Source organism: Strongylocentrotus purpuratus, unplaced genomic scaffold, assembly GCF_000002235.5.
Source record: "Strongylocentrotus purpuratus isolate Spur 01 unplaced genomic scaffold, Spur_5.0 spur5_scaffold_2, whole genome shotgun sequence".
Classification (NCBI taxonomy): Eukaryota; Metazoa; Echinodermata; class Echinoidea; order Camarodonta; family Strongylocentrotidae; genus Strongylocentrotus; species Strongylocentrotus purpuratus.
This window is the reverse complement of record NW_022145605.1, coordinates 26,383,328-26,397,479: the sequence shown is the minus strand read 5'-3', so window position 1 is coordinate 26,397,479 and position 14,152 is coordinate 26,383,328. Positions and strand designations below refer to the sequence as shown.

Sequence of the window (14,152 nt, the reverse complement as noted above, 5' to 3'; positions counted from 1 at the left end):
AGAAATGCTGCAAGCCTCCATCTCATATACAAGATCCAAAACAACACAGTAGCCATCAATGCACACCAGAACTCATTTTCCCCTCGGACAGTAACTGCGTGGAATGCACTTTCGAAGATCACCCTTGACGCTACTTCACTGGAGGGCTTCAAGGGAGCGCTTCCACCCAGCATCTAGACAAAGAACTAGATAGTTTATTCCTCAGCACTACATCCTGACTTATGGAGCCTGCTGAGTATCGTCGTAGAAGTAGAAGTAGAAGATGATAGTCCTAAGGGCCAACTGATTACAAGCACAATAGATTACATCTTAGTGCTTGAGATTCTGGGTTATGTTGCATTAATCTCTTCTGTTTTTCTTTCCCTTCTTTTTTTTCCCTGCTCGTTGCAGAAAGCACGGATTTTCGAAATAACATTTCGACTCAAGCTTCCTGATTGCCAATTTTGAAGATGGGTTGCGAGAAGTCGTCTCCGATTCGGGAGTCGACTCCGATTCGGGAGCAGCCTTCTTTCATGGTGCCCTCGCGGCCACTGAGCCAGTCAGAGAAGAAGGAGAGCGCTTCCTGGTCTCCTGGAGAAAAGATGCGGTTGCAGCAAGGGCTACTTTCAATATTACCAGCTAACAGTTACAAAAACTCAGCCAACACCCAGGTCATTCATCTCCCCGCCAATCCAAAGGATCTCGATCTGACCAAGATGGATGTACCCAATCTGTCAAAGCTCCTTAGTGACGATCAAAAGACCACTGAAAATGACACAATATCTGGTAAACTTCATTTACCTTTTATGGCAAATTCTACACCCCAAGACTCGAACATCTCCAAGAAGTCCAAGCATGCTAAAGTCATTGTCACATCGCCTTTCGATTCTGCAGTGAAGTACTCCGTTGAAGACCCATCCGAAGTGCTGTTTGGCACTGATGCTTTTCCCCGTGGTGACGAGAACATTTCGCCAGACGATACTATTTGGTCTGAAAAGAGAGAGCTCATGCCAAGCTACAACTATGTGAAGTCACTGGATAAGCGTGCCCTCAAGGTATCATTTTGATTTTATTACGATACCTAAAAAAAAAAAAAAATTAATGGTTGTGTCGAAAACAGTCGTTAAACGTTATCCTTTGAAATATTGGATCTTTCCTATTTGAACCCTTTGTGATTATTGAAAATCCGGGAGCTTCGACAAATGAGCTAGTTCTACTTTTTTCAGTCTAAATGATGATTCTTATAAGTAACTTGAAAATCAGAGATATAGGTACTGACAGCCATTACTCTGTTTAAATTACCATGTCAGGCGCCCGAGGATTTAAGAAAGGCGAAACCAGACAAGATCGTAAACTACCTGACAAAGGGGGCCAAGAACGACTTCCAGAGGTTCAGGGTGCTGTTCCGTTGGGTGGCCCACGCTATATCTTACGATGTCCGCCTCAATACCACCATTGGTGAAGATGGGTGTGGTCAGGCACCGCTGGATGTCCTTCAGTCCGGTAAAACAGATTGCTGCGGATACTCCAAGCTCGTGCAGTACCTGTGCAGGTTAGTTAAACCCCGGACCGGTCACACCGATGATACCGACTCCAGACCGAAAAAAGACCGGACAAAGAATTCAATTCAATTCAATTCTTTTAATTCATCCAAATTCACAAGAATACATGGAAATTTGTTTTGGTCACACATTGTACAAATACATAATATATTTATGAGAAACTATATCGTTGTGTTTGTAATCATAGAAGAACCATCAAAATAAAAGATCGACAAGATAGAAATATTCTTATATTCTAGTATTACACACTGAAAATGGTGAAAAGGATAGAACGTCAGATGTGGCCAAGAGATTGTCGATTGTCAGTCCGGTTGGAGTTTAGTTGGTTTGGATTCGAGTTGATTTCGGATTGGAGACGGTTAGAATTTCTTTAAAAGGAAAAGTATCAAACATTTCAAACGAAACGTCCATGTTTCTAAAGTTAAATTCTTTTCTAATTGTCGGTGTTCAGCGAACGTTTGAAGAATAATCGGCAACTGATTTAATATCATTCGTCGTTGAGCTGCAGCTTTTTCTTTAACCAATATCGCACGAGAAAAAAACCTATAATCCACGAACAGTTTGGTCAGCAAATGTTTTTTTTTCTCGATACCACAGCGTAAACCTCAAGCCTACCAAAATGCACCGGATACCAATCTCCGAACTTTGACAACCCTTTTAAAGACTGCCTTAAACCACTCATATCAGTGACCTCTGACAATTGACTCCGCGCCAGGGGTTGTCGGGAGTCGGCAACAGGTCGTACCTCTATCGTAACTTAGGTTTCACGCTGATCTCTGGAAGGTCCTTGCAATCGTTTTAAATTCCATGCATAATTTGTTTAGTTCATTTAAAATTACTCTACTAACACAATGCAATCGCAACACCCCCCCCCCCCCTCCTTCGCCCACAGTTTGACCGGTCTCGCATGCGAAGTTGTGGTGGGATACAACAAAAATCTACTGCCTGGCAAGACACCATTTGCGCATGCCTGGAATAGGATACGGCTCAACGGTCGCTGGTATCTTTCAGACTGTACCGCTGCGACGTATCCGTCAGGTAAATAGGAACCTTCACATGTGTCTCTGTAGTCCGCTCACGGAAACCTTTTGCATAAAGAGTTGTCTTTAGTTGCACCTTCAATTTTCACCAATAGGAATGCTAAAGGCTCGTTCAGATATGACTGGATAAAGAAAAAAACCTGGAAACGAATGGCAATATATTTCCATATATTATTGAAAGTAATTGTGCGATATATATAATAAATAAATAAATAGAGTCTATGATAACTTGATACAAAGTTATTCTGCAGTTTTACACAATCAGGTTTCCTATAATTTACTTGACAAGTATAAAACCTGAAGATAATGTTGACACAATTTATTAACTTATCTGTATCCATTTCTTCCATGTAACACCGTCGTAACTAGGATCTTCGTTCGTTTTTTTTAATAGTTTTTTTTTAAGTTTGTAATATTAAATTACTTTTTTTTTTTTGTATGAAAAATGATGTTGTGGGTACTATATATATAAGTTATATCGGAATTAAATGTAAGAAACATATATTCAGGAAGTACAGCCATCAAAAACTAAGACATGTATAAAAAAAGAGAAATCAATCAAATCAAATCAAATATGTATTTATTCAATCCACTTCTGTAAATGTATATTACATGGTGGATACGTATATCATGCCATGTTTGCAATAAAATACACACACAAAAATGAAAAGAAGAGAGAATTTAATGTATATTGTCAATAATGCGGTAAAAATGTATTTTAATTCTAAATGTTTGATTAATTTCAATCAGGTTCGTCTTGCTGTCCTGATAAGTTCAGAGAGTACGAGTTTTTAGCCGAACCGCAATACTTCCACTCTCGCCGCCTCCCCGACCCTCTGGACAGATACGATGAGCCAATCCCTTACATCTCACTGCAGCAGTTCAACCTCCAACCCACGTTTGGTGCCTTGGCGTCACTCTGCAACTTACAGGTCCTTAGTCATAGCATGGGAGTAATACAAGCAGATGAGCACAACCAAGTTCGTATCACCATGGTGAGTTCTGTTCCTATGAAAACGTGGACGTCGTTGACCGCGTCGACGGACTTCAACGACCACCGGGAGCATGCAGTGCAGTGGTGGGACGGAAACGTGTTACACAGCGTCATCGATCTTCCCCACAACGGCATCTGGGACTTCAAAGTCTTTGGGCAATTGCTTTGCGACAGGGGCAGGAAACGCGATCCGAATGCAGTGATACCTCCGAGCATTGTAGACACGGGACATTATCACTTGGTAACATTTACTATCATCGCCAAAGGTGGATGTACGAATCCGCCTCGTATGGGCCCTGATTCGGGCATGTGTGGTTCAATGATCAACTGTACGCAAGTTCGTCCCTTGACGCACGTTTCGCCTTTTGTGGATGCCGTGTACGGCAAGGCAGTAGTCGGGTTCATCACCGATGATTACAGAGTGAAAATGGTGTACAGGTTCTTCAATGTGGACACCTGCCAACGTTTTATTTCCAATCATGTGTACATGGAGAGGGTCGGAGACAGGGTGTTTGTCCATGTCTTCTGCCCAGCACCGGGGCGGTATGTCCTCCGCCTGCTGATCAACACATCGGGCAGGGACTACAGCCGACAAGGGGAGTACCTGATCAAGGATGCCGGAGAAAGTGAGGCAGCGTACTCCATGACCTTCTCGCAGACAATGGGGTTCAATGTTTGGGGTCCGAACGAAAACTTTGCGGACTACGGTCTAAAGGTGACGTCAGGGCACTCTTCCTCCACCATCATAGCCACTGATGGAGAGGTCCAACTGAAGATGAGCTGGCCGACCAGCAAGGACTTGGTCTTGTCTTGCTGTCTGCAGGACGTTAAACAGGATGATCGTCTCCAAGCACGCCGTGTCATCATCCACACGGTCAGTGATTCAACGACATCGTTATCTGTGACAACGTTCCACATCAGAATGAGAGAGACTGGCTACTTTGTTCTGCAAGTGTACGCACGTCTTAAGGAAGGTACCCAGAACATACGTGTGGGTGGGTGGCTCATCGTGGTACGCACGATGTCCAGCAAGCCAAGATTCCCTGTGGAAGGTCTCATCTGCGGACCCAATGATGTCTTCTACAGACTTGGCATGAGGAACACTACGTCCAAGCTGCAAACGGCCGACGGAAAAGGCCGCATCGATATATCCTATCCTGCTGACGTCGAGTGGACATTCCGATATGATGTGACGTCCTCGAGCCGTGACGGCTACGACAAGGTCATCAAGGTGCAGAACACGGTTGTCAAACCACATGCTGTCTACACGGCGTCATTCCACTTCGCCTTCACAGAGCCTAATGTGTATGCCATCCGTCTGATGACAGTAGGAGAGAGTTACGAATGGAATACTATTGGTTACTGGATTGTCATCTATGATCCATCCCTCTCATCTGCATCAGAAAAGAAAGTTGCCTGTTAATGAAAAGACTATCAGGAGAGAGCTGTGTGAACTCTGCGAAGGATACGCATTTTCTTTAACCGATTAAGAGGCGCTAGTGTGGACGTTATACATCTAAACTAGTAAACGATGATGGACCCCGATGCATATAGGCCCTAGCTTATATATGTTTACACTTTAAATCAAGATTCAAATGGGAAAATGCCTGGAAACTGACAGCCTGTGAAAACGACGGCCCGACTAAACGACAGCTTCGTGAACCCTCAGAAAAAGATTGTTAAAAGGCCCATTCCTATACCGACATATCAGTCTTGGGCCGTTGGTGCGTATGCCGTTGGTCGTTTGAACCGTCGGATAACTTTTCAGAAGGTTCGCATGTCCGACACTGCCGGTTCTCGGGATTTTTCTCCTGGTCTACAGCCGATTTTTTATTTTATTTTTTATTTTTAAAAAAAATTCTTAAAGCTGGTAAAGTTACTTAGAAATCGTACTTACTGATAATAATTTATGTCTCCCATATTAAACCTACATGAAGTCAAATGATTGTTTAAAATACAACTTAAATTGAGGCCTTAAAATCAACTGATTATGTTAAAAATGGAAGACACATATTACATGCAATTATTGGTGCTTATTTTTACACTTATAAGCCTATCGTAGATGTCATGTTTGAAGGGGCGGGTCACTTGGCCGACGGTCTACGATGACCGGCACGCCACAAAAGGGTGGCCTGGGGTGGGGGGGGGGGGTCAATGTCGATCTCGTGGCCCCTCGGAAATGTATTAAAGGCCTCGCGAGCTGTGAGACAATTTGAGCTGAAGCTCCTTTTGACAGTTCAGTTTGTAATGTAGAGATTAGATCACGATTATTATGTCTTTGTTTTCAATCAATTATTTAGCGGAAGCCTCGACATTGCGAAATTTTAAAATTTCTTGCTGAAATCTATTCAAACGAAAACTGAATATCTAATAAAATTCCGCTTTTGATAAATGGACGACCAACCCACTTGTTTAGAAGAAAAAACGCACTTCAAACAAACTTGGATCACAAATGGGAGTCGTCGGCGTCTTTGTTTTCTTTGATTTAATAACTACTGAAAGAGGTAACGCTAGTGACGTAATAGTGACGGTGTGTTTTCTATTCCTGAATTATTATAGTGCGTAGCGTCACTCATTACGTCGAATTAATAATTAGCATGCCCAGAATGTTATTACATGGAAGTAGTTAAGACTTGCGTTTAGTCTTTCCTCACATTATGGATGCGGGGCATAAACTATAAGTGCGTTATTGTGATGGATTTTAACAGCGCGTCAGTATTTTTCTTGAATAATTGTCTTATTAATATATTATGTGTATGTATGAAATCGTGACCACTTGTTGAATTGTTTCTTATTCCAATGATTCACATTTTAATACAGCATTTTGTGATAGAAAAAACGTTGACTAACAACAAAACATGGGGCATAGGTGTTTCTTTCTCCTTAATATTTGGAGCGTATTTGAGGCGCGCAATGATGATAAAGATGATGATGCCGATGATGATGCTGATGCCAATGATGATGCTGACGATGGTTATGATGATGATGGTGACAAAGATAATGATAGGATGATGATGACGGTGATGGTGATGATACAAAGATGATAACGATGCCAAAGATGATGATAATGATAGAGGATTGTGTCAAAGCTGATTATGATGATGATGATAGCAAATATGATAATGATGACAAAAATGATGATGATGAGGATGGCACAGGATTATGATGCTGACGGTGATGGTGAGATTATGATGATGATGGCAAAGGTGATGATCATCAAAATAAATGATAGATGATGATGAAAAAGATGCTTATGATGATAACTGTGAAAGTAGTTACGATGGTGCTCATGATTGTGAGCGGTGACACCCTCGGTGCTGATAATGACATGATTGAGAGACGTATTGATGTTGACACAGAGACAATCCATTAGTAAGAGAGTGGTGATCATGAACAAAGATGATTAGCCTAGATGAATAAATTAAAAACGAAGGTCCTGTTGCTACACGGATACATCTACCTGCAAGTTCGATCTTGATGAAAGATTGGAATTAACTCATAGTTCTGCCTTCCTCCTTTCTTCTTTCTCTTTCTTGCTCTCTCTCTCTCTCTCTCTCTCTCCCTCTCTATATCAGTCTCTCTCTCCTCTATCTCTCTCTCTTCTCTCTCTGTCTCTCTCTCTCTGTCAGTATCTCTCCTCCACCCTCTCTTTCTCCCCATGTCACTCCCTTCCCACCACCCTTTCTCTCTATCTATCTAACTCACGGTCATGTATACACGCACTTTGAGAAACCCAAAGCAAAGCAAAGGAACTGTAATTTCTCAGAGTTTTATCATAACTATCATTTTCCCCAAGAATATTCAATTTTCCTGTGTATATTATGCTTAGGCCTACTTTTCTGCTTACTTTATTGTGCTTTTCTTGGTCGGCTCGATAACTAAGACTTTTATCATGTTCCTTTCAACAGCCTTTACCGCAGAAAACTGGAAGCGTGAAAGGAGTGACGTCAGTTTCGTATTTACAATATAAAGGGGGTCGTTTAAAATCATGGGATTATTATGGTAGCCCGGGAATTAAGACTATTCAACCGTAGGAGCTTGGTAATAATTATCAGCAACAAAGGAGTGTGTCTCCCAAGAGGCGAATGTTGAATACCGGAGTCTTGGATGTACTCCAAAACGTGCGTTGTAATGAGCAGTATTGATTGTGGTCATGAATAGCTTTTAATCCCTCCCTCCCACCAATATTGACCAGTAGGTCCATGCATGCTATGAACGTTCCAGGACTTGGTTATCTCTACAGGTCTCATGATTGATTAAAAGACGGAACCGGCTTGCGTGTATTTGGAAAATATCGCTATTTCGCATAGTTTTACTTTCTGTTTCACCGCACTACTGTACATGTCATGACTTGGGAATTTTCATGAAAGACTGTTATACCATTACAAGGATTATCAACTCGGGCCAAAAATCAATGGTCGAGCGTTAATTTGGAGCAAATGGTGAGCGAGTACGGCATTCAATAATTGGAAATTAATGGAAAGGATTTTTATTCTAGCCCACTTCTCCGCGAGTGCTAAATCGATCTCGATTTATTTACAAAACTGATAAAGCCATATACCCGTGTTGACGCAAGGTATTATTGGTCAGTGATGAGGATATTACTTATGTATGACGTCATCAGTAGGCATCAGCCAATGGAGGTATATTGCAAATGATTTTTGCTGTGGATATTATTCAGTTGAGTTATTATCTGCTTCTAGATCTAGTATCACATCCTCGTTCAACATCAGTACGAAAGCTAACTGTTCCAGATCAGCAAGAATAAAGTAAGCTTGCTTTGCCGATGACGAGACGCCTCGTACACTCCACAGTGACCAGTGTATTGTGTTTGTATTATATAGTCACTTGAGTGATAATTACTCTCGGCAGCAGATATCAAAGAACAGTTTGAAGGAATCATAAATTTGGCTGCATATTCTGACAGGGAGTGATCGAAACCGGCCAGTTTGATGTCAGATTTCGATTGATTTAAAGTTTTAAAATTGCTCATGACCGCGATTGTATCTTGATTATAACTGCAGAGTCGGAAAAAACATCCTAGGAAAACATCGAACTATTTAATTCACAGGTAAGGAATAATCTCGAATTTAAGTTCCGAGTTTATTAATTTTGTTCACATCTCATTTAAAAAACAGCAAGTAAATATTACAACATTGCATATTACCCAGTAAACGAGAAAATACATACAGTAAATTCACATAAAGTACATGGTTACATAAACTGGGACGATAACTTAATTAGAAATTAATTCAACAAACGCACACACACCAAAAAAAAACATATAACAAAATATTGTATAATATGAGGATGTGGGGGAATCTGCAAAGGCTGAAAAGCATATTAGTGGCCAATAAAATTCCCAATTATTTGAAATGTTATATTACGTATACATTACTAAAGCATACAAAACTACAAACATAAGGCAAGATTACTTCTTTATACATGTATGTTTACTTCCAAAAAATAATCTTTGTACATGTATTTGTGTTAAATTGAGAAAGTAAATTTGATTTTTTTTTTCAACTCATTGGGCATTTCATTCCAGCTATTTACTATAGTGAAAGTAATTGTATTGCGTGAAAAAATTATACTTGTATAACGGCAAATGTATATAACTTTTACGTACGAGTACTGTGACTTTTGATAGCACATTTAAAGTTAAAATTAAAAGTTAAATTTCTAGGGTAAAAGGTTGTTAAAATATGGAAACATACAAACTGTAATCTATTTATTTCCATTACTTGCAAAGTTTATATTTTTTAAAGATCACTATGGGATATTGGTGGTACAATAGCAATAGGTGTATAGCACGTTTCAATATTAGACTATGATTCTATCTAATAGATATAATGCACAATATTATTGCCCCAGATGATATTGCAGTATACATATAAAATGAGATAAAATAAATGTGTTGTATAATGTTAATAACATTCTTATGGGAATTATTTCTATTAGCCGATTTAATACGCCGATAGTCTTTCAATATCTTTTGACAAGTGGCATTCACATGTTCTTTCCAGATTAGGTTGGCATCAATATGAACTCCAATAAATATTGTAGAGTTGGAGAGAACTCGTTGTATTTTATAGTTACCAACCAACACATGTAAGGCATTAAACAGCATATAACATTCACACACTCAAGATAGAAAGATTATCGAGAGTCCTTTTTCAGGACTTCTCAATCCTCCCTCTCTCTCAAATGGTGCAACCGCAAGCCTACTGTACAGTGCGGCCCAAAAAGAACTATACACTTTTGAAATGGCTGCCGAATAAAAAAATATATAATTCTGGAGGAAAAGTTTTGTATGTATGGAAAGCTCATAAACTCAACTTTCATATGACACCAAAAACATCATAATAAAACATGCAATTCCTGTTCACTCATGCATAAAAGTTTGGTTTAATAAACCATGAAATTCACTCGGCAAATCATGAATGTATCATATCACCCTCAATTTTGTATAAGCTCCAAAGGCTTTACCTCTCACAAATTGGAAGGCTAATTCCTGCGCAACCTAATTTTCATACCCTTTACAAAAGTGAGCAGTGCTCACCCAAGCATGAATTATTTTCGGACTGGTGTCATATGAAAGTTGAGTTTATGAGCTTTCCATACATATAAAACTTTTTCCCCAGAATCATATATTTTTTATTCGGCAGCCATTTCAAAAGTATAGTTTTTTTTTGGACGCACTGTATAGCATATAACATGTCTTTTAACAATTCAGGGCTAATTTACCAAATCTACAAAATGTTACCCCTATACACTGTAGATGGACATGTTGCGAGCAAGATCAGATGATGTTATTTAAATGGGGAAGAGGGAACTTGCCCCTTACATATTGACCTCCTAAGTTTAATATACCGGTAGATCTTATTTATAATTAAAGTCAATATGAGTATCAAAGTTAATGGGAATTTGACTAATTTTTGTTTCTGTTAAATAAAAATAAAAAATGTCTTTCTGAAATGGTTTAGGGCATAACCCTCGACGGCTCTTCAGACAGTCCCTTTTAACGTTTTCTGCAATGCTAGCTTAACTGCTTCTGAAGAGTCAGACTAATGCAAGAACTTTAATTTGTAAAAGGTACTTCCTTCATAATCGAGAAAAGAAATGAACAAGGAAATACTGTAGGAATTGAAAGTAGTGTATATGCTCATTAAAGGAAAGATCGTCACACAAACAAAGTATTACACTACTCTGATCATCAATACAGAATATCAAATAACACAGGAAAGAAAAGAAAAGAAACCAAATAATCAGTAAGAAAAAGTAATATATAGTCATGTAGGTCCCATTAGAATGATGTCCGAATTCGAAAGAGGAAATAAAAGTCTAAAAATAACGTTGGGGAAAATTTTACCCAAAGTCTCTTAATGATAAGTGCATCGGAGTAGAAACTATTATATTGAAATACAAATGAAGGCATTACAAAGACCTTGAAAATTGTCAAAAGATTTCGAAATATATGTAGTTCAATATTTTCTTTGTCAAATTTGAAAAGAACCATTTTTCATACCGGTACATTTCAAAGAGTAATATCAAAAGCTATAGAAAACGTACCACCACCACGACGCAACTATATTTAAACGGATAGTCAAGTAAATGATCTCTGATTTGTATTCTACATGTACATTATTAAGCAGTGTTATCTGCAATTCAGAAATCAATCTACAGTTGAAGATTGATTCTGGTTAGAGATAATAGGTCTTCGTCACTGTTGTTTAAACGAAGAGCTTTCTTGAAGTACTAAGTTGATGTATAATGTAGATGCTGTGTATTATGAAGACTAAAACTTGAATGCTATTTCTATATTTTTTTCTTTTTTAACAGGATCATTATGCGATGCAGTGCGGATTAACAGACACTGATAGAGCAATGAGGTTATCCGTATGGACGGCTCCATTTTATGAAGTTCGAACTGCGTAGCTACTTCGTTCGGCAGATTCGATTTAATCTACGACCATGACGTCGACATCGAATCTAGAGAATGAGACAACGATGGCGACGATGACGGTTATGCCTGGAGATCACGGCGTGGTTCTCAGTTGCTCCTGGGCGGAAAGCGGACCAAACAGGACCAAAGCACAAGATGTCCTCAGCCACGGGCTCAACGTCCACATCTACCTGTTCGCTTCGTGCTACGCGCTCATGCTCATCTACGCGATATATGCTATCATACGCCCCTTCAGGCAACGTCAAACTAGCAAACGTCTTGGCGTGGCTTTACATACTATGATTGCAATGACGTCATTAACGAGATCGTTGTCGTTGTTTACGGACCCGTATGGTTTACGCGGAATCATACCCTGTCCTTTCAACGTGATCATCTGGTCGTTCGGGTGGCCGGGGGTTGTATCTTCGAACAGTATTTTCTTCCTCGCCGTGCTCGAAACGACGAATCTCACCAGCGTTTCGCGGCGATTCCAGCGCTTTTCAGTTCTCCTCACCATCATCGCACTCAGCCTCGGGTACGTTCTCTTCACCGATCTCCTCGTATCGTTCCTACCGAACTCCATCCTCGCCGTGGTCGTCTGCGAGATCATGTTCATTGTCTGGGGTATTTCCCTCACCGTCGGCTTCGTATACGTCTGGTGGAAAATCCGGAAGAACCTCGCGGCGTCCTGTCCAAGGAACGCCCGCGAACGACGTCGGTCGTCTCTCAACGGATCGCTGGTCGCCGCCCTTAAAAGTGAAGCGCGTCGACTGAACCGTCTCGTCAATATTCTAATCATCAGCGCGTTGGTTTGCCTTACTCTTACACTATCTCATCTCGAGCCCGTCTTCTACGTATTGCATTGTAGCATCTTAGACTTTATCGAAAACCCATGGCAATGGATTTTTTATCAAACAGGACAAAGAGTCTTCGAGATCAGTATGTGCGTTCTCATAATGGTGGCCATGTTAAACTCATCTCATAATCATAAAAAGAAAACTTCTGACAAAGAAAAGATTGTTAACAAAATAGCCCTTGAAAGCGGAATGGAGAATAAGGGAACTAATTCTCGGTTGGAGCTTCCAAGAACAGACATGCAACTGAGCTTTGACGAAAAGGAGTATGACTATTCACACAATGATGGAAGAGAAGGAATATTGTAGTATTATTAAAGAACTTTTCATTTCTTTATTTATTTATCAATCATTTTAATACCTTTGAAATGTAAACGATACCTTGTTTTTGAAGCACAGGTGTGCACTGTTGTGTATGTTTACTCGATCTGTTTGCTGATGTTTGTTGGATATCAGTATTATGTGTATTTTCTATCCACAGGCATATCAAGTGTTGTTAAGATAGAAACAAAAGCGTAGCCAGAGAGGGGGGGGGGCATGGGCGGAGGAAGGTGACACACAGTATTGATCCCTCCAAACACATATAGAGTAAGGGTCGGGTAGGGTCAAAGTCTTGACACCTGAAATTCTATGGATGGCCTTTCGTTATTTTATTTATCAGCGGCGGCTGAAAAGGGGGCATGGCCCTTGCCCCCTCCTCTGTCTATGTCTTTGTTTATTTCTTTGAAAGAATTCGATTTTATTGCACTTTATATGGCATACAGTTTACTGTACTTCTTACCGTATCTGGCATAAGTCACCATGCGTGTCATTTTTTTCTTCTCAAATTCAAATCGTCAGATTCCGGAAATTTTCGTAACCGAATTTCGATGAGTGGACTGGGAGGGATCGGGGGTAGCCGCCCAAAATTTACCGAATTAAATCCAGCTCACCTCGTATAATACATCTACGTTTTTAAGACGATTTTAGTCGTGATGACGATGCTTTTTAGTTGTTTGTTTTGTCAAAACATTACGATCAAAGCACTTTTTGAGGGGAAAATGGTTATTCTAGAATATTTTTTTGCTGTGCTACCTCATACTTTCTCATCTTAATCGTCACCTTTTCAAAAAATAGGGACACAAGAGAGCGGATAAAATCATATTTTACTATCACTCATGTACCTTGTAACTTTTCTCTTCTCACGACATTTTAGTAACTTTGTTATCTACACATGAAACAAGAACAAAGTTAAGGAAACTCTTCTTTCCGTATGAAGTTTTGTAACTTGGTTATACACTGTATCTGCAAATATAAAAGATATTGTTTAAAAGAGCACAATGGTATTGACCAAATGCCAAATACATGTATTTCAAAAATATAAAAAGATAATGTTACTGTGCACTATTTCCCGTCAGGTATTATAGCTTTTTGCGACCTTTCGATTTTACCTTTTGAATTAATTCAATTTTATTTTATTCAGTTAAAAAAGACAACATTACCGTATAACAATCAGATATATAACAAGAAATACACGCTAAGAGCATAATATGCATAAGAGCATAATATTGGACAAGGAAATAAAATAAACTGAATAGGTTGCAACCTAAAAGGAAACAATATAATCCTTTTTAAAGGGAAATCCAACCTCAATAGCAAGTTGCTGTTAATTGAACAGACAAATCGGAGATCGAGGCAGATTTTGTGACTGTTGTTGCAACGAAATCGTTGATACGAACAAGATTCAAAAGAGTTGACACATCATATGAACTAATATGACAATGATTTAATTGCCTTTA

The 14,152-nt window shown here is 39.5% G+C and overlaps 1 protein-coding gene across 3 annotated transcripts; it reads left to right on the top strand.

Annotated features, from left to right (window-relative positions):
• Positions 1 to 7,768: 7,768 nt before the first annotated feature.
• On the top strand, positions 7,769 to 12,767 carry LOC764152. 3 transcript variants are annotated; one of them, XM_030992112.1, is made up of 2 exons: positions 7,769 to 8,017; positions 11,418 to 12,767. In XM_030992112.1, the coding sequence occupies exon 2, from the start codon at positions 11,550 to 11,552 to the stop codon at positions 12,681 to 12,683; it is 1,134 nt and encodes a 377-aa protein (XP_030847972.1). In that variant the 5' UTR covers positions 7,769 to 8,017; positions 11,418 to 11,549; the 3' UTR covers positions 12,684 to 12,767. The 3 variants fall into 3 exon arrangements, with proteins under 3 accessions (XP_030847972.1, XP_030847971.1, XP_011678444.2); XM_030992111.1 differs by having other exon boundaries at positions 7,769 to 8,218; XM_011680142.2 differs by having other exon boundaries at positions 7,769 to 8,646.
• Positions 12,768 to 14,152: the final 1,385 nt, after the last annotated feature.